Source organism: Harpia harpyja, unplaced genomic scaffold (genome assembly GCF_026419915.1).
Source record: "Harpia harpyja isolate bHarHar1 unplaced genomic scaffold, bHarHar1 primary haplotype scaffold_65, whole genome shotgun sequence".
Lineage (NCBI taxonomy): Eukaryota > Metazoa > Chordata > Aves > Accipitriformes > Accipitridae > Harpia > Harpia harpyja.
Genome location: NW_026293416.1, coordinates 38,231 through 59,553, shown reverse-complemented (window position 1 = coordinate 59,553; position 21,323 = coordinate 38,231). Strand labels below are relative to the sequence as shown.

The 21,323-nt window shown below is 63.7% G+C and overlaps 1 protein-coding gene and 1 long non-coding RNA gene across 2 annotated transcripts; one reads left to right on the top strand and one right to left on the bottom strand.

Moving 5' to 3' along the window:
- The first annotated feature begins 1,687 nt into the window (after window positions 1-1,687).
- Window positions 1,688-17,348, top strand: LOC128138607 (myosin-6-like). The gene is made up of 38 exons (XM_052779806.1): window positions 1,688-1,888; window positions 3,160-3,303; window positions 4,298-4,454; window positions 4,623-4,650; window positions 4,752-4,860; window positions 4,968-5,060; window positions 5,156-5,219; window positions 5,333-5,431; window positions 5,578-5,681; window positions 6,502-6,640; window positions 6,742-7,010; window positions 7,645-7,815; window positions 7,961-8,270; window positions 8,377-8,450; window positions 8,588-8,675; window positions 8,759-8,876; window positions 8,963-9,086; window positions 9,227-9,363; window positions 9,446-9,572; window positions 9,670-9,798; window positions 9,887-10,129; window positions 10,365-10,541; window positions 10,643-10,788; window positions 10,870-10,960; window positions 11,721-12,110; window positions 12,200-12,326; window positions 12,410-12,528; window positions 12,965-13,161; window positions 13,460-13,643; window positions 13,719-13,884; window positions 13,971-14,095; window positions 14,178-14,486; window positions 14,613-14,816; window positions 15,031-15,156; window positions 15,259-15,534; window positions 15,909-16,004; window positions 17,021-17,155; window positions 17,241-17,348. The coding sequence occupies exons 1-38, from the start codon at window positions 1,688-1,690 to the stop codon at window positions 17,259-17,261; spliced, it is 5,817 nt and encodes a 1,938-aa protein (XP_052635766.1). The 3' UTR covers window positions 17,262-17,348.
- On the bottom strand, window positions 15,199-17,155 carry LOC128138609 (uncharacterized). Its single transcript, XR_008234083.1, has 3 exons — window positions 17,042-17,155; window positions 15,902-15,979; window positions 15,199-15,309 (listed from the first exon to the last, which is right to left on the bottom strand). It is a non-coding gene; the product is annotated as an uncharacterized LOC128138609 (long non-coding RNA).
- Window positions 17,349-21,323: the final 3,975 nt, after the last annotated feature.

The following is a 21,323-nucleotide window of genomic DNA, read 5'->3' as shown; positions in this document are numbered from 1 at the left end:
GACCGGCTCGGCCTCCCCCCCCGCGGGAATGTGTCACCTCGCCGGGGACACTTGTCACCTCCCCGATGACAAAGTGGACGCCGTGTTCGGGGCCGGCTGCCAGCCCCCCCCCCCTCCTCCTCCTCCTCCCATCCCAGCCCCACGGCCGGCCCCACGGCGCCTCGTTAGGGAGGGGGAACGAGATAACAAAATCCCCCCCACCATGTCCCGATATAGACCTGGCAGCGACGAGGTGTCACCACCCCGCGGGTGGCGGGACATTGGCCAGGGACACTGCAGCCCCATAGACACCCCACACATAGAGGAATGAGGCATCCCTGCCCCATAGACACCCCGCACATAGGGGTCCCAGGCATCCCAGCCCCATAGACACCCCACATATAGGGGAACAAGGCATCCCTGCCCCATAGACACCCCACATATAGGTCATCCAGGAATCCCAGCCCCATAGACACCCCACATATAGGGGAACAAGGCATCCCTGCCCCATAGACACCCCACATATAGGGCATCCAGGAATCCTAGCCACACAGACACCCCACACATAGGGCACACCAGCACCCCAGACCCATAGACACCCCACACATAGGGGTCCCAGACATCCCTGCCCCACAGACACCCCACACATCCCACCCCTCGCTCTGCCCTATAGCTCTGCCCCATAGATCACGCTGCAGGGTGGATACGTGGGGCCCAGATGCCTGGAGCCCCAGCTGGATGCCGTGGGGCTGGGGAAGGGGGGGCTGCCCCCCTCCTCCTTCTCCTCCCCCTCCCTTATCAGCCCCCCCCAGGAATGCTCCTCCCCCCACCCCTGCCCCACGGCACCCTATAAAGGCGGTGGGGCTGAGGGGCCCCGGTAGGTGCCGGCGTGGGGCAGAGAGAGAGAGAGAGGGTGGGGGGGATGTGGGGTGCGGATCTGGGGGGCAGAGGGGGGATATGGGGGGGTTATGGGGTGTACAGGGGGGCTATGGGGCACGGGGGGATATGGGGTGCATGGGGGGGGCTATGGGACACAGGGATCTATGGGGCACCCAGGGGGGCTATGGGTCACATGGGGCGGGCTATGGGGCACAAAGGAGGTCTATGGGGCACGCAGGGGGCGGCTATAGGGCACAAAGAGGGTCTCTAAGGCATAAGGATCTATGGGGCACAGGGGGGATATGGGGTGCAAGGGGGGGCTATGCAGTGCACAGGAGGGCTATGGGGCACAGGGATCTATGGGGCACAGGGATCTATGGGGCGCAGCCCCTCACCCTCCCCACGCCCCCCCCCAGCTCCCTCCAGCTTACTTGCCAGACCCACAGGTTGCAGGTGAGGACGGCGCCGTGGGGCAGCCGTGGGGCTGGGCGCTTCGGGGTGGGGGGGTCTGGGATACGGGTGCATGTATCGCTATGGGCTCGGCGCATCGCTATGGGGTGGGGGGGTCTGCGTGTGGGGCTGGGGGTGGCTATAGGGGTCTGGGCATGGGGCCAGATGTCGCTATGGGGGTCCAGACATCGCTATAAGGGTCAGGGCATCGCTATAGGGGTCTCGGCATGGTGCCAGACATCGCTCTGGGGGTCTGGGCACGGCTATGGGGGGGTCTCCGCCCGGCGAGGGGAGTCGGGGCAGGGGGGGCTGGGCGCGGGGGCCGTCCCGCGGCTCTAGGGGCCCCCCCCCGTGACGCGGGGCCTCGCCGTGGGTCAGGATGGAGGAGGCGGCGACGGCGGCGCTGGGGGCGGCAGCCCCGTACCTGCGTCAGGGGGAGCGGGAGCGGCTGGCGGCGCAGACGCGGCCCTTCGACCCCCGCAGCGAGTGCTTCGTCCCCCACCCCCGGCAGGAGTTCGTCCGGGGACGGGTGGTGGGGCGGCAGGGGGGGGACGTCACCGTCCAGACCGAGCTGGGAGAGGTGGGAAGAGGAGGCGGGGCACAAGGGGTTAATGGGGAGGGGAGGGGCGGGGGTAGAGGGGAGTTGGGGGGCAAAGGGTTAATGGGGGGGGAGGGTTTGGGGGGGCGAGGGGGTGGACGGGGCAGCCAGGCCCATAGGGGACAACCTGGGGGGGGGGAAGAACCCATGGGGGGGACCTCCCAACCCATAGGGGGCGCCCTCCAACCCATGGGAGACGTCCATGATCCCCCCAAGACATGACGACACCTCCTAACCCATGGAAGACCCCCTCAACCCATTGAGAACCCCCAAACTCATGAAAGATCCCCCAAACCATCAGGACACTCCCCAACCCATGGGAGAACCCCCCCAACCCATGAAGACAACACCCATCCCATGGAGAACCCCCCAACCCATGGGAGACCCCCCAACTCATCAGGACACCCGCCACCCCATGGAAAACACCCCAACCCAATGAGAACCCCCAAACCCTTGCAAGACACCCCCAACCCATGAGGACAACCCCCATCCCATGGAGAACCCCCCATTCCATTGAGAACCCCTAAACTCATGGAAGATCCCCCAACCCATCAGGATACCCCACAACCCATGAGGACACCCCCCCCACCCCATGGAAGACACCCCAACCCATCAGGACACCTCCCAACCCATGAAGAACCCCGCAACCCATGGAGAACCCCACAACCCATTGAGAGCCCCCAAACTCATGAAAGACCCCCCAACCCATGAGGACAACCCCGCACCCACTGGACACCCCCCAACCCATGGAAGACCCCCCCCAACCCATCAGGACACCCCACAACCCATCAAAACCCCCCAACCCATGGAAGACCCCCCCCAACCCATGAAGACAACCCCCATTCCATGGAGAACCTCCAAACTCATGGGAGACCCCCCAAGGCATGAGGACACCCCCCAACCCATGAGGACAACACCCAGCCCATGGAGACCCCCAAACCCATTGAGAACCCCCAAACTCATGAAAGACCCCCCTACCCATGAGGACACCCCCCAACCCATGGAGAACCCCCCAAACCATGGAAGACCCCCCCAACCCCTGAGGACAACCCCCATCCCATGGAGAACCCCCAAACTCATGGAAGACCCCCCAAGCCATGGGACACCCCCAACCCATGAGGACAACCCCGCACCCACTGGACACCCTCCAACCCATGGGACACCACCCCCACCCCCAGAGCGTCCCCCAACCTATGGGGCGCCCCCCAACCCCCCCGCTGTGGGGGTGTGTCCGTGTGTGTCCCCCCCCGCAGACCGTGACGGTGAAGGAGGCCGACGTCCACCAGCAGAACCCCCCCAAGTTCGACAAGATCGAGGACATGGCCATGCTGACCTTCCTCCACGAGCCCGCCGTCCTCTACAACCTCAAGGAGCGCTACGCCGCCTGGATGATCTACGTGAGCCTTCCCACAAGCCCCTGGGGCACCTGGGAACGGGGCGGGGCTTTCTCCAGAGCCTATGGGCTGGATGGAACCTGGTGACCCCTCCCTAAAGCTCTTGGGGGACCTAGAACTGGATGGTCCTTCCGGAGAGTCGATGGGTCACCTAGAACCTGGTGTGGCTGCCCCGTGGACTTTGGGCCACCTAGAACCTGGTGGCCCTTCTCCAGATGCCCGTGGGCCACCCAGAGCCAAGATGTCCCAACCCTGGACCCAAGGTGTCCCAACCCAAGACCCAACATGTCCCAACCCAAGACCCCAGGGGCCACCCAGACAACAGGTGTCCCAACCCCAGACCCCTCAAGCCACCCAGACACAAGATGTCCCATCCCTGGACCCAAGATGTCACAACCCAATACTCCAATGGCCACCTAGAGCCACGATGTCCCATCCTTGGACCCCGTGGGCCACCCAGACACAAGATGTCCCAACCCTGGACCCAAGATGTCCAATCCCAAGACCCCATGGGCCACTCAGAGCCAAGATGTCCCATCCCTGGACCCCTCAAGCCACCCAGACCCACGATGTCCCAACCCAAGACCCCAAGGGCCACCCAAAGCCAACATGTCCCATCCCTGGACCCAAGATGACCCAACCCAAGACACCTTGGGCCACCCAAAACCAACATGTCCCATCTCTGGACCCAAGATGTCCCATCCCAAGACCCCAGGGGCCACCCAAACCCAACATGTCCCATCTCTGCACCCAAGATGTTCCATCCTAAGACCCCCAAGGGCCACCCAGACCCAGGATGTCCCAACCCAAGACCCCATGGGCCACCCAAAACCAAGATGTCCCATCCCTGCACCCAAGATGTCCCAACCCCAGACCCCTCGGGCCACCCAGACCCAGGGTGTCCCATCACCACCCCCCCTCGCGCCACCCAGACCCGGGGCGTCCCCTCCTGGTGGGGTGGCACCCGGTGGCCCTGACCCACCCGCCCCTTCTCCAGACCTACTCGGGGCTCTTCTGCGTGACGGTCAACCCCTACAAGTGGTTGCCCGTCTACAACGCCGAGGTGGTGGCCGCCTACCGGGGCAAGAAACGGAGTGAAGCTCCGCCCCACATCTTCTCCATCTCCGACAACGCCTACCAGAACATGCTGACGGGTAGGGACCTCCCGCCGGGACCCCAAACTAGAAGACCCCACCCCAAAAAAGGGGTCCCGACCTAGACCTGCTCCTCCCCCGAGAGGCTGCAGAACCTCCGCCCCAAGGCCCCACACATCTCCCCCGACTTCGTCCCACCTCACTCCTCCTCCTCCTTTCTCCCGGCAGACCGAGAGAACCAGTCCATCCTCATCACGTAAGGCCCCGCCCCCCCCCAAGGCCCCGCCCCATAGCGGTGGGGTGGGACGGAGAAGCCACCGCGATGTTCTCCAACATCTCCCCGTCGCCCCCCCCCAGCGGAGAATCCGGGGCGGGGAAGACGGTCAACACCAAGAGGGTCATCCAATACTTCGCCAGCATCGCCGCCATCGGCGACCGCAAGAAGGGGGCGGCCAATAGCAGCAAGGTGGGTCCTCGGGCCACGCCCCCAACCCCCGGCGGGGAGCTTCCCCCAACGGTGTCCACGCCCGGCCCCACCCCCATTGTCCGTGTGTCCCGCCCCCCCGTCACCAGGGCACCCTGGAGGACCAGATCATCCAGGCCAACCCCGCCCTGGAGGCCTTCGGCAACGCCAAGACCGTCCGCAACGACAACTCGTCCCGATTCGTGAGTGGGGCGGGGTCCACGGGGCGGGGTCTACGACAGGGCGGGACTCGCTGGCGGAAGGTGGCCGCCTCCATCTCGCGCCGCTGCTCTCCCAGGGCAAGTTCATCCGGATCCATTTCGGGGCCACCGGGAAGTTGGCGTCGGCCGACATCGAGACCTGTGAGTGGGTCGAGGAGGACGTCCGGTTGGCCGTCGTCCGTCCGGTTGGCCGTCGTCCGTCCATCCGTCTCCTCCTCCCAGCCCCGCCCACCTCCTCTCCATCCCCGCCCCAGACCTCCTGGAGAAGTCCCGCGTCATCTTCCAGCTGAAGGCTGAGAGGAACTACCACATCTTCTACCAGATCCTCTCCAACAAGAAGCCGGAGCTGCTGGGTGAGTCGGGCGGAGGGTCGGCGCCGCGCTCGGCGTCGGGTCTTCTCCTTCCTCCTCTCCTCCGCTCGTCCGCTCGTCCTCGGGGCGACCGAGGACAATTTGGAAACGCTCGTTTTTGGTCTCCGTCCTCGGCCACCGCGGAGCAGAGATGCTTCTCATCACCAACAACCCCTACGACTACAGCTACGTCTCCCAAGGAGAGGTGACCGTGGCCTCCATCGACGACTCGGAAGAGCTGTTGGCAACCGACGTAAGCGGTGGGGCGGGCAGGTGGACATCCCGCGGCCGAGGAGAAGGCGAAGGGCCGGGTGGAGAGTTGAGGCGGCGGAAGGCGGGTGGGTGGAGGAGAGGAGGAAGGGAGGGGTGGGAAGGGGGGAAGGGAGGGCAGGAGGTGGGTGCGGGACAGAAGGTAGGACGGGGGGGGGGGTGGGGGGTGGAGGTGGATGGGCGAGTCCTTGGGTGGATGGAGGAGCCCATGGGTAGATGAGTCCATGGATGGATGGATGGAGAGGTCCTAAGATGGATGGATGGGTGAGTCTGTGGATAGATGGATGGAGGAGTCTGTGGATGGATGGAGGAGTCCTTAGAAGGATGCATAGATGGATGGGTGTGTCCATGGATGGACAGAAGTATCCATGGATGGATAGAGGAGTTCGTGGATGGATGGATAGAGGAGTCCTAAGATGGATGGATGGAGAAGTCCTTTGATGCATGGAGTCGTCCTCAGAAGGATGGATGGATGGATGGATGGATGGAGGAGTCCGTGGATGGATGGATGGATGGAGAAGTCCTTTGATGCATGGAGGAGTCCTCAGAAGGATGGATGGATGGATGGAGGAGTCCATGGATGGACAGATGTATCCACGGGTGGAGGGAGGAGTCCGTGGGTAGGTGAGTCCATGGATGGATGGATGTGTCCACGGATGAGTCCTTCAAGTGGACGGCTGGACCGGCCGATGAGCAGGAAGACGGGAAGGACGCACAGACAGCGGCCAGCGGACGGACGTCCCCTGGGCTCGGCGGTGGGGGCGGCCGGGCCCTCCTCCGACCCCCCTCCACCCGCCCCGCAGAGCGCTTTCGACGTCCTGGGCTTCAGCGCCGAGGAGAAGGCCGGCGTCTACAAGCTGACGGGCGCCATCATGCACTTCGGCAACATGAAGTTCAAGCAGAAGCAACGGGAGGAGCAGGCGGAGCCGGACGGCACCGAAGGTGGGGCGGGGAGGACGCGCGGGTTTCGGGGTCCCCGGGCTTCCTCCCAGCCGGGGGCGAGGTGGGACCTGACCGCGCCTCGTCTTCTCCGTGCTCTGCAGACGCCGACAAGTCGGCCTACCTGATGGGGCTGAACTCGGCCGACCTCCTCAAGGGGTTGTGCCACCCTCGGGTGAAGGTGGGCAACGAGTACGTCACCAAGGGGCAGAACGTCCAGCAGGTGTACTACTCCATCGGGGCGTTGGCCAAGGCCGTCTACGAGAAGATGTTCAACTGGATGGTGACCAGGATCAACAACTCGCTGGAGACCAAGCAGCCGCGTCAGTACTTCATCGGCGTGCTGGACATCGCCGGCTTTGAGATCTTTGACGTGAGGCTTGAGGGGGCCGCGGGGGGGTTGGGTCGCTCTTCTTGGGGGTCGGCTTTTTCCGCTTGGGTGTTGAGGCGATCTCCTTAAGCTTCCTGTTGACCTCTGGCGGAAATTTGGCCTCTTGGGGCGTTGCGTTCACCCCGTTGGGTGTTGATTTGATCCTGTTGACCCCGTTGGGCGTTCGGTTGACCCCGTTGGGTGTTTAGTTGAACCGTTGGGTGTTGCAGTGGCCCCATATATCCCGCTGGGTGTTGTCTTGATCCCATTGGGTGTTGGAGTGACCCCGTTGATCCCATTGGGCGTTCAGTTGACCCCATTGGGTGTTGGAGTGACCTCATTGATCCCATTGGGTGTTCAGTTGACCCCATTGGGTGTTGAGGTGACTCCATTGATCCCATTGGGCGTTCGGTTGACCCTGTTGGGTGTTGAGGTGACCCCATTGATCCTATTGGGTGTTCGGTTGACCCCGTTGGGTGTTGAGGTGACCCCATTGATCCCATTGGGCGTTCAGTTGACTACGTTGGGTGTTGTGTTCACCCCGTTGGGTGTTGAGTTGATCCCGTTGACCCCGTTGGGCATTCGGTTGACCCCATTGCGTGTTGCGTTGACCCCGTTGGGCGTCCCCTCCCTCCAGTTCAACAGCTTCGAGCAGCTCTGCATCAACTTCACCAACGAGAAGCTGCAGCAGTTCTTCAACCACCACATGTTCGTGCTGGAGCAGGAGGAGTACAAGAAGGAGGGGATCGAGTGGGAGTTCATCGACTTCGGCATGGACCTCCAGGCCTGCATCGACCTCATTGAGAAGGTACCGCCTCCCCCCGGGCCTCCTGGGGGCGGAGGGGGCTCCCGGAGAAGGATCCTTCCCGTCGGAGCTCGCCGGGGACCCCGACGGCGGCCGGCTGGGTGGCGCTCGGCGTCCTCCGTGGCCCACGAGGTCGTCTCCTCCCCAGCCCATGGGGATCATGTCCATCCTGGAGGAGGAGTGCATGTTCCCCAAGGCCTCGGACATGACCTTCAAGGCCAAGCTCTACGACAACCACCTGGGCAAGTCGGCCAACTTTGGGAAGCCGCGCAACGTCAAGGGGAAGCCGGAGGCCCACTTCTCGCTCGTCCACTACGCCGGCACGGTGGACTACAACATCCTGGGGTGGCTGGAGAAGAACAAGGACCCCCTCAACGAGACGGTGGTGGGGCTCTACCAGAAGTCGGCCCTCAAGCTCTTGGCCAACCTCTTCTCCAACTACGCCGGGGCGGACGCCGGTGGGTGGACGGGCGGTGGGGCGACGGAGAGACGGCTGGCTGCAGAAGACAGTCGCCCACGAGAGTCGCCTCCTGTCCTGCCTCACCCCACCCCTCTTTTCCCCAGGCGGTGACGGAGGGAAGGGGAAAGGAGCCAAGAAGAAAGGTTCCTCCTTCCAGACCGTCTCCGCCCTGCACCGGGTGAGGGCCCTACGTGGTGGACCGGCCGTGGGGCGGAGGGAGGACCACCCTCCCGCGGGGAGGACGGTCCCACCGCCCCCCCGGCTCCTCCCCTGCTGGCCCAGCAGTCAGCCTCTTCTCTCCTCCCTCCTCGCCAGGAGAACCTCAACAAGCTGATGGCCAACCTCAAGACCACCCACCCCCACTTCGTCCGCTGCATCATCCCTAATGAGCGGAAGGCGCCGGGTGAGAGAAAAGAAGGGCGGGGACGGGGACGGGGGTGCTGGGTGCGGCTCCTGGCTGACCCCGCCCGCCTACCCCCCCACCAGGCGTGATGGACAACCCCCTGGTGATGCACCAGCTCCGCTGCAACGGGGTGCTGGAGGGCATCCGCATCTGCCGCAAGGGCTTCCCCAACCGCATCCTCTACGGGGACTTCCGCCAGCGGTAGGCGTGCAGGAGGACATGCGGGGAGGGGGCGGACAACCCCGCCGGGGCTGATTCGGGGGCGTCCCGCCCTCTCCCGCCCCCAGGTACCGCATCCTGAACCCCGCGGCCATCCCCGAGGGGCAGTTCATCGACAGCCGCAAGGGCGCCGAGAAGCTCCTGGGCTCCATCGACATCGACCACAACCAGTACAAGTTCGGGCACACCAAGGTGGGGTCGCGCGGTCTCCCCGAGGGCTCGGGGACCTCGCGGTCCCACCGTCCCCGTGTCCACCCGGGCTCCCTCCATCCACTCCACCACCCACCCCACCCCCCCCGACCCGCAGCACTGACCTTCATCTCTCCTTGAAGGTCTTCTTCAAGGCCGGGCTGCTGGGGCTGCTGGAGGAGATGCGGGACGAGCGCCTCTCTCGCATCATCACCCGCATCCAGGCTCAGGCCCGGGGTCAGCTCATGCGCATCGAGTTCAAGAAGATCCTGGAGCGTCGGTGAGGGGGGGGCGGGGCTTTCTGCTCGGGGAGGGGCCTCCGGCGGGTCACCAGGTCCATGGCGTCTGTGTCCCCACCGTAGGGACGCGCTGCTGGTGATCCAGTGGAACGTCAGGGCCTTCATGGGGGTGAAGAACTGGCCGTGGATGAAGCTCTACTTCAAGATCAAGCCCTTGCTGAAGAGCGCCGAGACGGAGAAGGAGATGCAGGTGGGAGGGGGGTCCCGGGCCGGGCGGGTGGGGACAACCCACGGCCCGCGTTGGAGGGGATGGGACGTCGCTATTGGTCTCCTGGGCTCGGGCGCAGACCATGAAGGAGGAGTTTGGGCGGCTGAAGGAGGCCCTGGAGAAGTCGGAGGCCCGGCGGAAGGAGCTGGAGGAGAAGATGGTCTCGCTGCTGCAGGAGAAGAACGACCTTCAGCTCCAAGTGCAGGCCGTGAGTGAGGTCACCCCCCAAAACCACGTCGAGGGGGCGACCGCCGCCCCGCCGGGGCCGCCGCGCCTCACCCGCCGCCCCAACGCAGGAGCAGGACAACCTCAACGACGCCGAGGAGCGCTGCGACCAGCTGATCAAGAACAAGATCCAGCTGGAGGCCAAGGCGAAGGAGCTGACGGAGCGGCTGGAGGACGAGGAGGAGATGAACGCCGAGCTGACGGCCAAGAAGAGGAAGCTGGAGGACGAGTGCTCGGAGCTGAAGAAGGACATCGATGACCTGGAGCTGACTTTGGCCAAGGTGGAGAAGGAGAAACACGCCACCGAGAACAAGGTGAGGGCGGGGAGAGGCCTCGACCCCGACCTGAGGGGACTCGACTCAGCTCAGCCTGGTTGGTTGGGTTGGGAAGACCCAGAGCTGGTTGGGTTGGGCTACATCAACAAGACCCAAGGCTGGTTGGCTGCTCCTGCACTGAAGTGGCCTCATTGGCCAAGGCCAACAGCAACCTCCCCCAGGTCTACCCTACCTCTGGCACCAAGCTGGAGGCCCAATGTTGCTCCTCCTGCAGGTCAAGAACCTCACCGAGGAGATGGCCGGGCTGGACGAGACCATCGCCAAGCTGACGAAGGAGAAGAAGGCCCTGCAGGAAGCTCACCAGCAAACGCTGGATGACCTGCAGGTGGAGGAAGACAAGGTCAACACCTTGACGAAGGCCAAAGTCAAGCTGGAGCAGCAGGCGGACGACGTGAGTGTGGGCCGGTCCCACCACGGGCACTGCTGAGGAGCTTCCCGAGGCAGAGGTGAAGAAAACCGGAGCTTTCTCCCCATGTCTGTGTTTCCGCGCAGCTCGAAGGCTCCCTGGAGCAGGAGAAGAAGATCCGGATGGACCTGGAACGGGCCAAGAGGAAGCTGGAAGGCGACTTGAAGCTGACCCAGGAGAACATCATGGATCTGGAGAACGACAAGCAGCAGCTGGAGGAGAAGCTCAAGAAGTGAGGCTGGACCTCCCGCCCCAGTCCGAGCCCGTCGGGGGTGCAGGCGGGGCCCTCAGCGCTCTCCGCCTCCCTCTGCAGGAAAGAGTTTGAGATCCACCAGCAGAACAGCAAGATGGAGGACGAGCAGGCGCTGGTCCTGCAGCTCCAGAAGAAGCTGAAAGAGTTGCAGGTGAGAGATGTAGTCTCCGCCCAGTTGGGTTGGGCTGAAGACCCTGCAGCTGCTTGGGCTGGGTTGAAGAGTCTCCAAGCTGTTGGGTTGACCTGAGTTGCGTTGAAGAGTCTCCAGCTGGTTGGGCTGGGTTGAAGAGTCTCCCACTTGTTGGGTTGACTTGATTTGGGTTGAAGAGTCTCCAGCTGTTGGGTTGAGCTGCATTGACTTGAAGAGGATCCAGCTGGTTGGGCTGACTTGAGAGGAAGAGTCTCCAGTTGGTTGGGTTGAAGAGTCTCCAGCCTGTTGGGTTGACTTGAGTTGGGATGCAGTCTCCAGCTGGTTGGGTTGAAGAGACTCCAGCTGCTTGGGCTGGGTTGAAGAGTCTCCAACTTGTTGGGTTGACTTGATTTGGGTTGAAGAGTCTCCAGCCGGTTGGGTTGAAGAGTCTCCAGTTGGTTGGGTTGGGTTGGGTTGAAGAGTCTCCAACATGTTGGGTTGACTTGAGTTGGGTTGAAGAGTATCCAGCTGTTGGGTTGATCTGCATTGACTTGAAGAGGATCAAGCTGGTTGGGTTGAAGAGTCTCCAGCTGGTTGGGTTGACGTGGGTTGAGTTGAAGAGTCTCCAGCTGGTTGGGTTGAGTTGAAGAGGGTCCAGCTGTTTGGGTTGAAGAGTCTCCAGCCGGTTGGGTTGAAGAGTCTCCAGCCGGCTGGGTTGAGGCGAGCGGATGAGTTGGGCGGAGTCGAGCCTGACGATGGTGTCCCTGTCCCCGGAGCACAGGCGCGGATCGAGGAGCTGGAGGAGGAGCTGGAGGCGGAGCGGACGGGCAGGGCCAAGGTGGAGAAGCTGCGCTCGGACCTGTCGCGGGAGCTGGAGGAGATCAGCGAGCGGCTGGAGGAGGCGGGCGGCGCCACCTCGGTGCAGATCGAGCTCAACAAGAAGCGGGAGGCGGAGTTCCAGAAGATGCGGCGGGACCTGGAGGAGGCCACGCTGCAGCACGAGGCCACGGCCGCCGCGCTGCGCAAGAAGCACGCCGACAGCGTGGCCGAGCTCAGCGAGCAGATCGACAACCTGCAGCGCGTCAAGCAGAAGCTGGAGAAGGAGAAGAGCGAGCTCAAGCTGGAGCTGGACGACCTCGGCTCCAACATGGAGCAGCTGATCAAGGCCAAGGTAGGAGGCGGCCGAGGCGGACGTCTCATCTCCACCGTGGCCCTCAGCTTCCTGCTTCATCCCCCCGCTCCGTCCTTTGCTCCTCCAAGGTGGGCATGGAGAAGGTCTCCCGCACCATGGAGGACCAGGCGGCCGAGCACCGGGCCAAGCTGGAGGAGACCCAGCGAGCCCTCAACGACACCAGCACCCAACGGGCCAAGCTCCAGACCGAGAACGGTGGGAGCCCTGACCCACGGCACCCCCCGCCCCACATCTTCAGCCCCCCGCCCTGCCCCTAAAGACCTCCCGTACCTCGGCAGGAGAGCTGTCCCGCCAGCTGGAGGAGAAGGAGGCCCTCATCTCGCAGCTCACCAGGGGCAAGCAGTCCTACACCCAGCAGATGGAGGACCTGAAGAGGCAGCTGGAGGAGGAGATGAAGGTGAGGTTCGGGGGGGGCCGAGAGCAGGGGGTCTCCAGGAGGGCCCCGGGACGAGGTCTCCTTCTCCTTCCCAGCGGTAGCACCCAAAAGGAGTCACGTTCAGGCGTGGGTGGTTCCATCCCAGGGCGGTTGAGTTGGGTGGCGTTGGTCTAACGGCGGACGGGTCAAGCCGAGCGGGTCGGCTGGGAGGCGGTTGGGTTGGTCTGCAGGCAGTCGGGTGGCATCGGAGAGGGTGAAGTCAAACCGGGCTGGCCTAAAGACGGTTGGGCGGGTCTAGAGAGGCTGAGGTTGGGTTGGATTGGTCCCGAGGAGATTGGGTTAGGGTCAACGGAAGGCTGGGGAGATGAAGATCAGCTCTTAGTGGCCTGGAGAACCCCAAGAGGGCTCCAGTTGACGTGGACCCAGGGGTCCCACCTTCTCCTCGTGCCCCGCCCAGGCCAAGAACGCGCTGGCCCACGCCCTCCAGTCGGCCCGGCACGACTGCGACCTGCTGCGGGAGCAGTACGAGGAGGAGACGGAGGCCAAGGCCGAGCTCCAGCGCTCGCTCTCCAAGGCCAACTCCGAGGTGGCGCAGTGGCGGACCAAGTACGAGACGGACGCCATCCAGCGCACCGAGGAGCTGGAGGAGGCCAAGTGAGTCATCTCCCCACGGGTGCTGAGGCTCTCCCGTGGGCGGCGGGACCCGCTTGGTCTTGCCGGCCGTCGCCGCCCCTCTTCCCTCAAGTGGCCACCACCCGGGACGTTGGGCTGCTTCACGCTTGGTACATCTAGAGCCCGATCTGGGGCCTCCAAACCCGTTTCGAGTCACCTAGACCGTCCGCGAGCCTCACGAGTCCTACCGCCGCCTTCCTCTCAAACGTCTTCGCTTTGCGGGCGACCGACCGGCCGGGCCGGCGGGGTCACGCGTGGGTTTCTCGCCTGCGCCCGGTAGGAAGAAGCTGGCCCAGCGGCTGCAGGAGGCCGAGGAGGCGGTGGAGGCGGTCAACGCCAAGTGCTCCTCCCTGGAGAAGACCAAGCACCGGCTGCAGAACGAGATCGAAGACCTCGTGGCGGACCTGGAGCGGTCGACGGCGGCGGCCGCCGCCCTGGACAAGAAGCAGAGGAACTTCGACAAGGTTGGGGGCGCGCGGCGGTGGGACGGCAGGAGATGGGGCCGCGTGGACGCAGGGTGACCGCTGCCTGGGCCCCAGGTCTTGTCCGAGTGGAAGCAGAAGTTGGAGGAGTCGCAGACGGAGCTGGAGGCGTCGCAGAAGGAGGCCAGGTCCCTCAGCACCGAGCTCTTCAGGCTGAAGAACGCCTACGAGGAGTCGCTGGAGCAGCTGGAGACCTTCAAGAGGGAGAACAAGAACCTCCAAGGTGAGACCGCGGGGCGTCCGTCCCCCCGCCCGCCCCGCTCTTCCCCGCCGCCTTCCCCGTGACCCGGCGGGCTCTCCCCCGCGCAGAGGAGATCTCGGACCTGACGGAGCAGCTGGGCGCCAGCCACAAGACCGTCCACGAGCTGGAGAAGGTGCGGAAGCAGCTGGACGCCGAGAAGCTGGAGCTTCAAGCCGCGCTGGAGGAGGCCGAGGTGAGCCGAGGCGCGTCCCCACGCCTCCCCGTCTTCTCCCGGTCTCCTCCGGGGTCCTCGACGTCCTCTCCGTGCCCCCCAGGCCTCTCTGGAGCACGAGGAGGGCAAGATCTTGAGGGCCCAGCTGGAGTTCAACCAGGCGAAGGCGGACTACGAGCGCAAGCTGGCCGAGAAGGACGAGGAGACGGAGCAGGCCAAGCGCAACCACCTGCGGGCGGTGGACTCGCTGCAGACCTCGCTGGACGCCGAGACCCGGAGCCGCAACGAGGCCCTGAGGCTGAAGAAGAAGATGGAGGGCGACCTCAACGAGATGGAGCTCCAGCTCGGCCACGCCAACCGCCTGGCCGCCGAGGCCCAGAAGCAAGTCAAGACCTTGCAGGGCTACCTCAAGGTACCCGTCGGACGGCCGTCCCTCGAGGAGGCGAGGCGTCGCCGTTCCCACCGCCCCGCGGCGGCGGCCCCCCCCCTTCCCCACCCTCCCCGCTCACCGCCTTCCCCTCCCCGCGCCGCCCGGCAGGACACGCAGCTGCAGTTGGACGAGGCGGCGCGGGTCACCGAGGACCTGAAGGAGAACGTCGCCATCGTGGAGCGGAGGAACAACCTCCTGCAGTCGGAGCTGGAGGAGCTGCGGGCGGCGGTGGAGCAGAGCGAGAGGGCCCGCAAGTTGGCCGAGCAGGAGCTGATCGAGGCCGGCGAGAGGGTCCAGCTCCTCCACTCGCAGGTGAGACCTCCCGCAGCTCCGAGGAGACAGGTCGCCTCCGTCCGGGGACGCTCCCACCCTGGAGAAACCGGGGGCGCGGGCGGCTTCTGGGTCGGGGCGCCGAGAGCTCCGGGCGAAGCCTGCGGAGACGGGGGGCTCGAAGGCCCGCGGGGCCGAAGCGGGACGGGGCGGCAGCCCCACGGCCGCCTCCCGAGAGCCGCTCCGCCGTCTCCAGAACACCAGCCTCATCAACCAGAAGAAGAAGATGGAGGGCGACGTCTCCCAGCTGCAGGCGGAGGTGGAAGAGGCCGTCCAGGAGTGCCGGAACGCCGAGGAGAAGGCCAAGAAGGCCATCACCGACGTGAGTGCCGCGGGGGGACCCGCGCCTCGGACGCCTTCCGGCCCGGGGGGACGGAGAAGGCGCCCGGGGCCTCCTTCTGCCACGGCTTCTCTCCTCGGGCAGGCGGCCATGATGGCCGAGGAGCTGAAGAAGGAGCAGGACACCAGCGCCCACCTGGAGCGCATGAAGAAGAACACGGAGCAGACCATCAAGGACCTGCAGCTGCGGTTGGACGAGGCCGAGCAGTTGGCCCTCAAGGGGGGCAAGAAGCAGCTGCAGAAGCTGGAGGCCCGCGTCAGGGAGCTGGAGAACGAGCTGGAGGCCGAGCAGAAGCGCAACGCCGAGAGCGTCAAGGGCCTCCGCAAGTCCGAGCGGCGCGTCAAGGAGCTCAGCTACCAGGTGGGGCGCCTGGGGTGGCCCGGAAGGTCGCCCGCTGGCTCCGGCGACCTACGGCCGACACCGTAGCGTGACCTAGAACGCGGTTGACCCGGTGGCCATGAGCCCCCCAGGCCACCTCCCGCCCTCCCAGCATCCCCAGGGTCTTTGCGTGGCCCAGAACCTCACGTGGGACCTCGGCAGGGCCAAGAAGCCACCTTCACCCTGGGGGTCAACCCCACCTTCTGCCCCATAGCTGAGGCGACCCACAGATCTCGAGGGGTTCCGCTCCACCCCCCCCAGAACATCGTTAATCGTCTCCTGACCCTAATTGCTCTCGTGGTGCCCCAGAGCACGGATGGGTCCGGGTCCTGACCCACACGTGTCTCACCTGGCAGACGGAGGAGGACCGCAAGAACCTGGTCCGGCTGCAGGACCTGGTGGACAAGCTCCAGCTGAAGGTCAAGGCCTACAAGCGGCAGGCGGAGGAGGCGGTGAGCGCTGGGGGGCAGCCGTGGGGCCACGCCCTAGGATGGAATGGGGTGGGGCTGGGGCACAGGAGAGGGTGTGGGGAGTTCCAAGGGACCTGGACATGGCGTGGTCAAGGGGTGGGGAGGGTGGGTCAAGGGAGAGATGGCGGGTGGGACGGAGGGCTGATGGTGGGATGGGTGAAGGTTGGAGGGATGGATGGAAGGTGGGACAGATGGTTGGTTGGATGGGTGGAAGGTTGGTTGGATGGATGGTTGAGTGGACGGTTGAATGACGGGATGGAAGGATCCAACCCGGGTTGCTTGGGTGGACGGAAGGCGGGATGGCTGGCCGGTTGAGTGGCTGGAACGTGGGACAAGTGGCTAGAAGGTTGAGTACCTGGCTGGTTGGATGGTTGATTGGATGAGGAGATGGTTGGCTGGATGGTTGGGTGGATGGATGGATGGTGGGATGATTGGTTGGAAGAGGAGATGGTTGGGTGGATGGATGTATGGTTGGATGGATGGATGGAAGGTTGATTAGATGGATGGTTGGATGGTTGAGTGGCTGGAAGGTGGGACAACTGGCTAGAAGGTTGGATGGATGGATGGATGGGTGGAAGGTTGAGTAGATGGCTGGTTGGATGGTTGATTGGATGAGGAGATGGTTGGTTGGGTGGATGGGTGGATGGTTCGCTGGATGGCTGGTTGGATGGATGACTGGATGGAAGGTGGAAAACCTGGCTAGAAGGTTAGATGGATGGTTGGGTGGATGGATGGATGGGTGGAAGTTTGAGTAGCTGGCTGGTTGGGTGGTTGATTGGATGAGGAGATGGTTGGGTGGATGCAGGTGGGTTGGATGGCTGGAAGGTGGGATGCTTGGCTGGATGGTGGGACAGAGGGAACACTAAGCAGCGCAGACAGATGGACAGCTGGACAGCCGGTAGGACAGCTGGACGGGTGGCAGGTGGGACAGACGGAGGGATGGATGGGGGGCAGCCCCACTGACGCCCCCCCCACCCTCTCCGCCCCCCCGCCCCCAGGAGGAACAGGCCAACACCAACCTGGCCAAGTTCCGCAAGGCGCAGCACGAGCTGGACGAGGCGGAGGAGCGCGCCGACATCGCCGAGTCCCAGGTCAACAAGCTGCGGGCCAAGAGCCGCGACATCGGCGCCAAGGTGGGACCTTCCCCCCGCCCCACGGCTGCCCCACGGCCACCCCCTTGCCCCACGCTCACGGTCCTTTCTTCTCTTTCTCCACCAGAAGGGCCTCAACGAGGAGTGAAGCTCTGGCCCTCCAACCGGCCCCCCGGACCCCTAACAGCCCCACACCCCCCCTCCCGGCCCCCCAACCTCAGTGTGCCAATAAAAAGCATCAAGCAGCAGCGGTTTGTGTGGGGCTGCGTTTGGGGGGGGGGGCAAGGGTTGCCCTACGGCGTGACGCCAACGGTCCCACGGTGCGGCATCCACAAGGTGGATGGAGCTGACACAAGATGGCTGATCGCCGTGCAACACAGCATGCCCCATGGTGCAACATGACGTGACCCACAGCCTCGACCTGCCCCATGGCGCATCTCAACCTCAACCTGCCCCATGGCGCAACACAACCATGACCTGCCCCACGGCGCATCTCAACCACCACCTGCCCACCCCGATCCCACGGGGGGGCAGCAGTTGTGACCCACACGTGTGGGGCAGAGTTTGGGCATCCCCCTCTGGGACCTACTGCCTCCCAAGGATGCGGCTTCTCCTGCTGCAGGTGCCCATGTCTGCCCCACGCCGTCCTGTCCTCCACGTCCCACCATCTCCTGAAGGTCCCACCATCTCCCCATGTCCTACCATCCCTCCATGTCCCACCATCTCCCCACATCCCACCGTCTCCTGAACGTCCCACCATCCCTCCAAAGGGGTCCAGGAGGGATGGACGTTCATTAAAAATGAAATCTTAGTGGCTCAGGACCAGGCTATTCCCACGTGCCGCAAGTCGAACCGCCGAGGAAAACGACCGGCCTGGCTGAACGGGGAGCTTTCGCTAGGAGTCAAGAAAAAAAGGAGAGTTTATCATCTCTGGAGGAAAGGGCGGGCAACTCGGGAGGAGTACGGGGATCTCGTTAGGTCATGCAGAGAGGAAATTAGAAAGGCAAAAGCTCAGCTAGAACTCAATCTGGCCACTGTCGTAAGGGACAACAAAAAATGTTTTTACAAATATGTTCACAGTAAAAAGAATCCCAAGGAGAATATTTGTCCTTTAATGGATACAGAAGGGAACGTAGCCACCAGAGATGAGGAAGAGGCCGAGGTGCTTAATGCCGCCTTTGCCTCAGTCTTTAATAGTGAGTCCAGTCATCCTCAGGGTACTCCACCCCCTGAGCTGGAAGGTGAGGATGAAGAGCAGAACATACCCCCCTTAATCCAGAAGGAATTCGTTAGGGACCTGCTACGCCGTCTGGACACTCACAAATCTATGGGACCCGATGGGATCCATCCGAGAGTACTGGGGGAACTGGCAGAGGTCCTTGCCAAGCCGCTCTCCGTCATCTATCGGCGATCCTGGTCACCAGGGGAGGTCCCAGAGGACTGGAGGTTTGCCGATGTGACGCCCATTTACAAGAAGGGTCGGAGGGAGGATCCGGGGAACTACGGGCCTGTCAGCCTGACCTCGGTACTGGGGAAGATTATGGAACGGTTTGTCTTGAGAGCGCTCACATGGCAAGTCCAGGACTATCAGGGGATCAGGCCCAGTCAGCATGGCTTTACAAAAGGCAGGTCCTGCTTGACCAACCCGATCTCCTTCTATGACCAGGTGACCCGCCTAGTGGATGAGGGAAAGGCTGTGGATGTTGTCTACCTGGACTTCCGCAAGGCCTTGGACACTGTCTCTCATGGCATACTCCTTGAGAAACCGGCGTCTCGTGGCTTGGACAAGTGTCCTCTTCGCTGGGTGAAAAACGGGCTGGATGGCCGAGCCCAGAGGGTCGTGGTGAAGAGAGTTAAATCTGGTTGGCGAACGGTCACAAGCGGCGTTCCCCAGGGCTCAGGATTGGGACTGGTTCCAATAGCTTTATCGATAATTTGGATGAGGGGATTGAGTGCTCCCTCAGCAAGTTTGGCGACGACACCAAGTTGGGAGGGAAGGTCGATCTGCTGGAGGGTAGGAAGGCTCTACAGAGGGATCTGGACAGGCTGGATCCATGGACCGAGGTCATTTGTATGAGGTTCAACAAGGCCAAGTGCTGGGTCCTGCCCTTGGGTCACAACAACCCCACGCAGCGCTACAGGCTTGGGGAAGAGGGGCTGGAAAGCTGCCCGGCAGAAGAAGACCTGGGGGTGCTGGTCAACAACCACCTGAATATGAGCCAGCAGTGTGCCCAGGTGGCCACGAAGGCCAACGGCATCCTGGCCGGCATCAGAAATAGTGTGGCCAGCAGGAGCGGGGAGGTGGTTGTCCCCTGTACTGGGCACTGGTGAGGTGACACCTCGAGTCCTGGCTTCAGTTTTGGGCCCCTCGCTACGGGAAAGACGTTGAGGTGCTGGAGCGTGTCCGGAGAAGGGCAACCGAGGTGGTGAGGGGTCTGGAGAACAAGGAGAAGGGTCTAGAGAACTTCCGAGGAGCGGCTGAGGGAACCGGGGTGGTTTAGTCTGGAGAAGAGGAGGCTGAGGGGAGACCTCATCGCTCTCTACAACTCCCTAAAGGAGGGTGTAGCGAGGTGGGTGCTGGTCTCTACTCTCAAGTAACTAGGGACAGGAGGAGAGGAAACGGCCTCAAGTTGCGGCAGGGAGATTTGGGTGAGATATTAGGAAAAAATTCTGTCCCGAGAGGGTCGTCAGACGTTGGACCAGGCTGCCCAGGGAAGTGGTGGAGTCACCGTCCCTGGAGGTGGTCAAACCCCGAGTGGACGGGGTACTCCACCCCACGGGGGAGTGGGCGTGGGCGATGGTCAGACTCGAGGATCTTGAAGGTCTTTTCCAACCGAAACGATTCGACGATTCTCCGGCCCCCCATCTCCCCACGGCCCCCCCCCACCCTGTCCCCCCCCCGTGTCCGTCCCCCTCCCCGTCCATCTGTCACCCCGCCCCTCCCCCGCTCTCGCTGCCCCATGACCGACCCCGGGGGACGCAGGCGTCCGGGCGGCTCCCCTCCCCCGCAGGACCGCGGCCGTGGGGGGAGGGGCTCGACAGGGTCCCCATGGGGTCCCATAGGTCTCGGTGGGGCCCTATAGGGACTCTATGGGGCTTTATACGGTCTCTATGGACTGTATAGGTCATCTATGGGGCTCTCTAGGACATCTATGGGGCGGGGGGGGTTCTATGGGGCACAATGGGGGGGAGGACCGGCTCGGCCTCCCCCCCCGCGGGAATGTGTCACCTCGCCGGGGACACTTGTCACCTCCCCGATGACAAAGTGGACGCCGTGTTCGGGGCCGGCTGCCAGCCCCCCCCCTCCTCCTCCTCCTCCCATCCCAGCCCCACGGCCGGCCCCACGGCGCCTCGTTAGGGAGGGGAACGAGATAACAAAATCCCCCCACCATGTCCCGATATAGACCTGGCAGCGACGAGGTGTCACCACCCCGCGGGTGGCGGGACATTGGCCAGGGACACTGGCATCCCAGCCCCATAGACACCCCACACATAGAGAACCCAGGTGTCCCTGCCCCATAGACACCCCACATATAGGTCATCCAGGAATCCCAGCCCCATAGACACACCACACATAGAGAACCCAGGTGTCCCTGCCCCATAGACACCCCACATATAGGTCATCCAGGAATTCCAGCCCCATAGACACCCCACATATAGGGGAACAAGGCATCCCTGCCCCATAGACACCCCACATATAGGGCAGCCAGGAATCCTAGCCACACAGACACCCCACACATAGGGCACACCAGCACCCCAGACCCATAGACACCCCACACATAGGGGTCCCAGACATCCCTGCGCCACAGACACCCCACACATCCCACCCCTCGCTCTGCCCTATAGCTCTGCCCCATAGATCACGCTGCAGGGTGGATACGTGGGGCCCAGATGCCTGGAGCCCCAGCTGGATGCCGTGGGGCTGGGGAAGGGGGGGCTGCCCCCCTCCTCCTTCTCCTCCCCCTCCCTTATCAGCCCCCCCCAGGAATGCTCCTCCCCCCACCCCTGCCCCACGGCACCCTATAAAGGCGGTGGGGCTGAGGGGCCCCGGTAGGTGCCGGCGTGGGGCAGAGAGAGAGAGAGAGGGTGGGGGGGATGTGGGGTGCGGATCTGGGGGGCAGAGGGGGGATATGGGGGGGTTATGGGGTGTACAGGGGGGCTATGGGGCACGGGGGGATATGGGGTGCATGGGGGGGGCTATGGGACACAG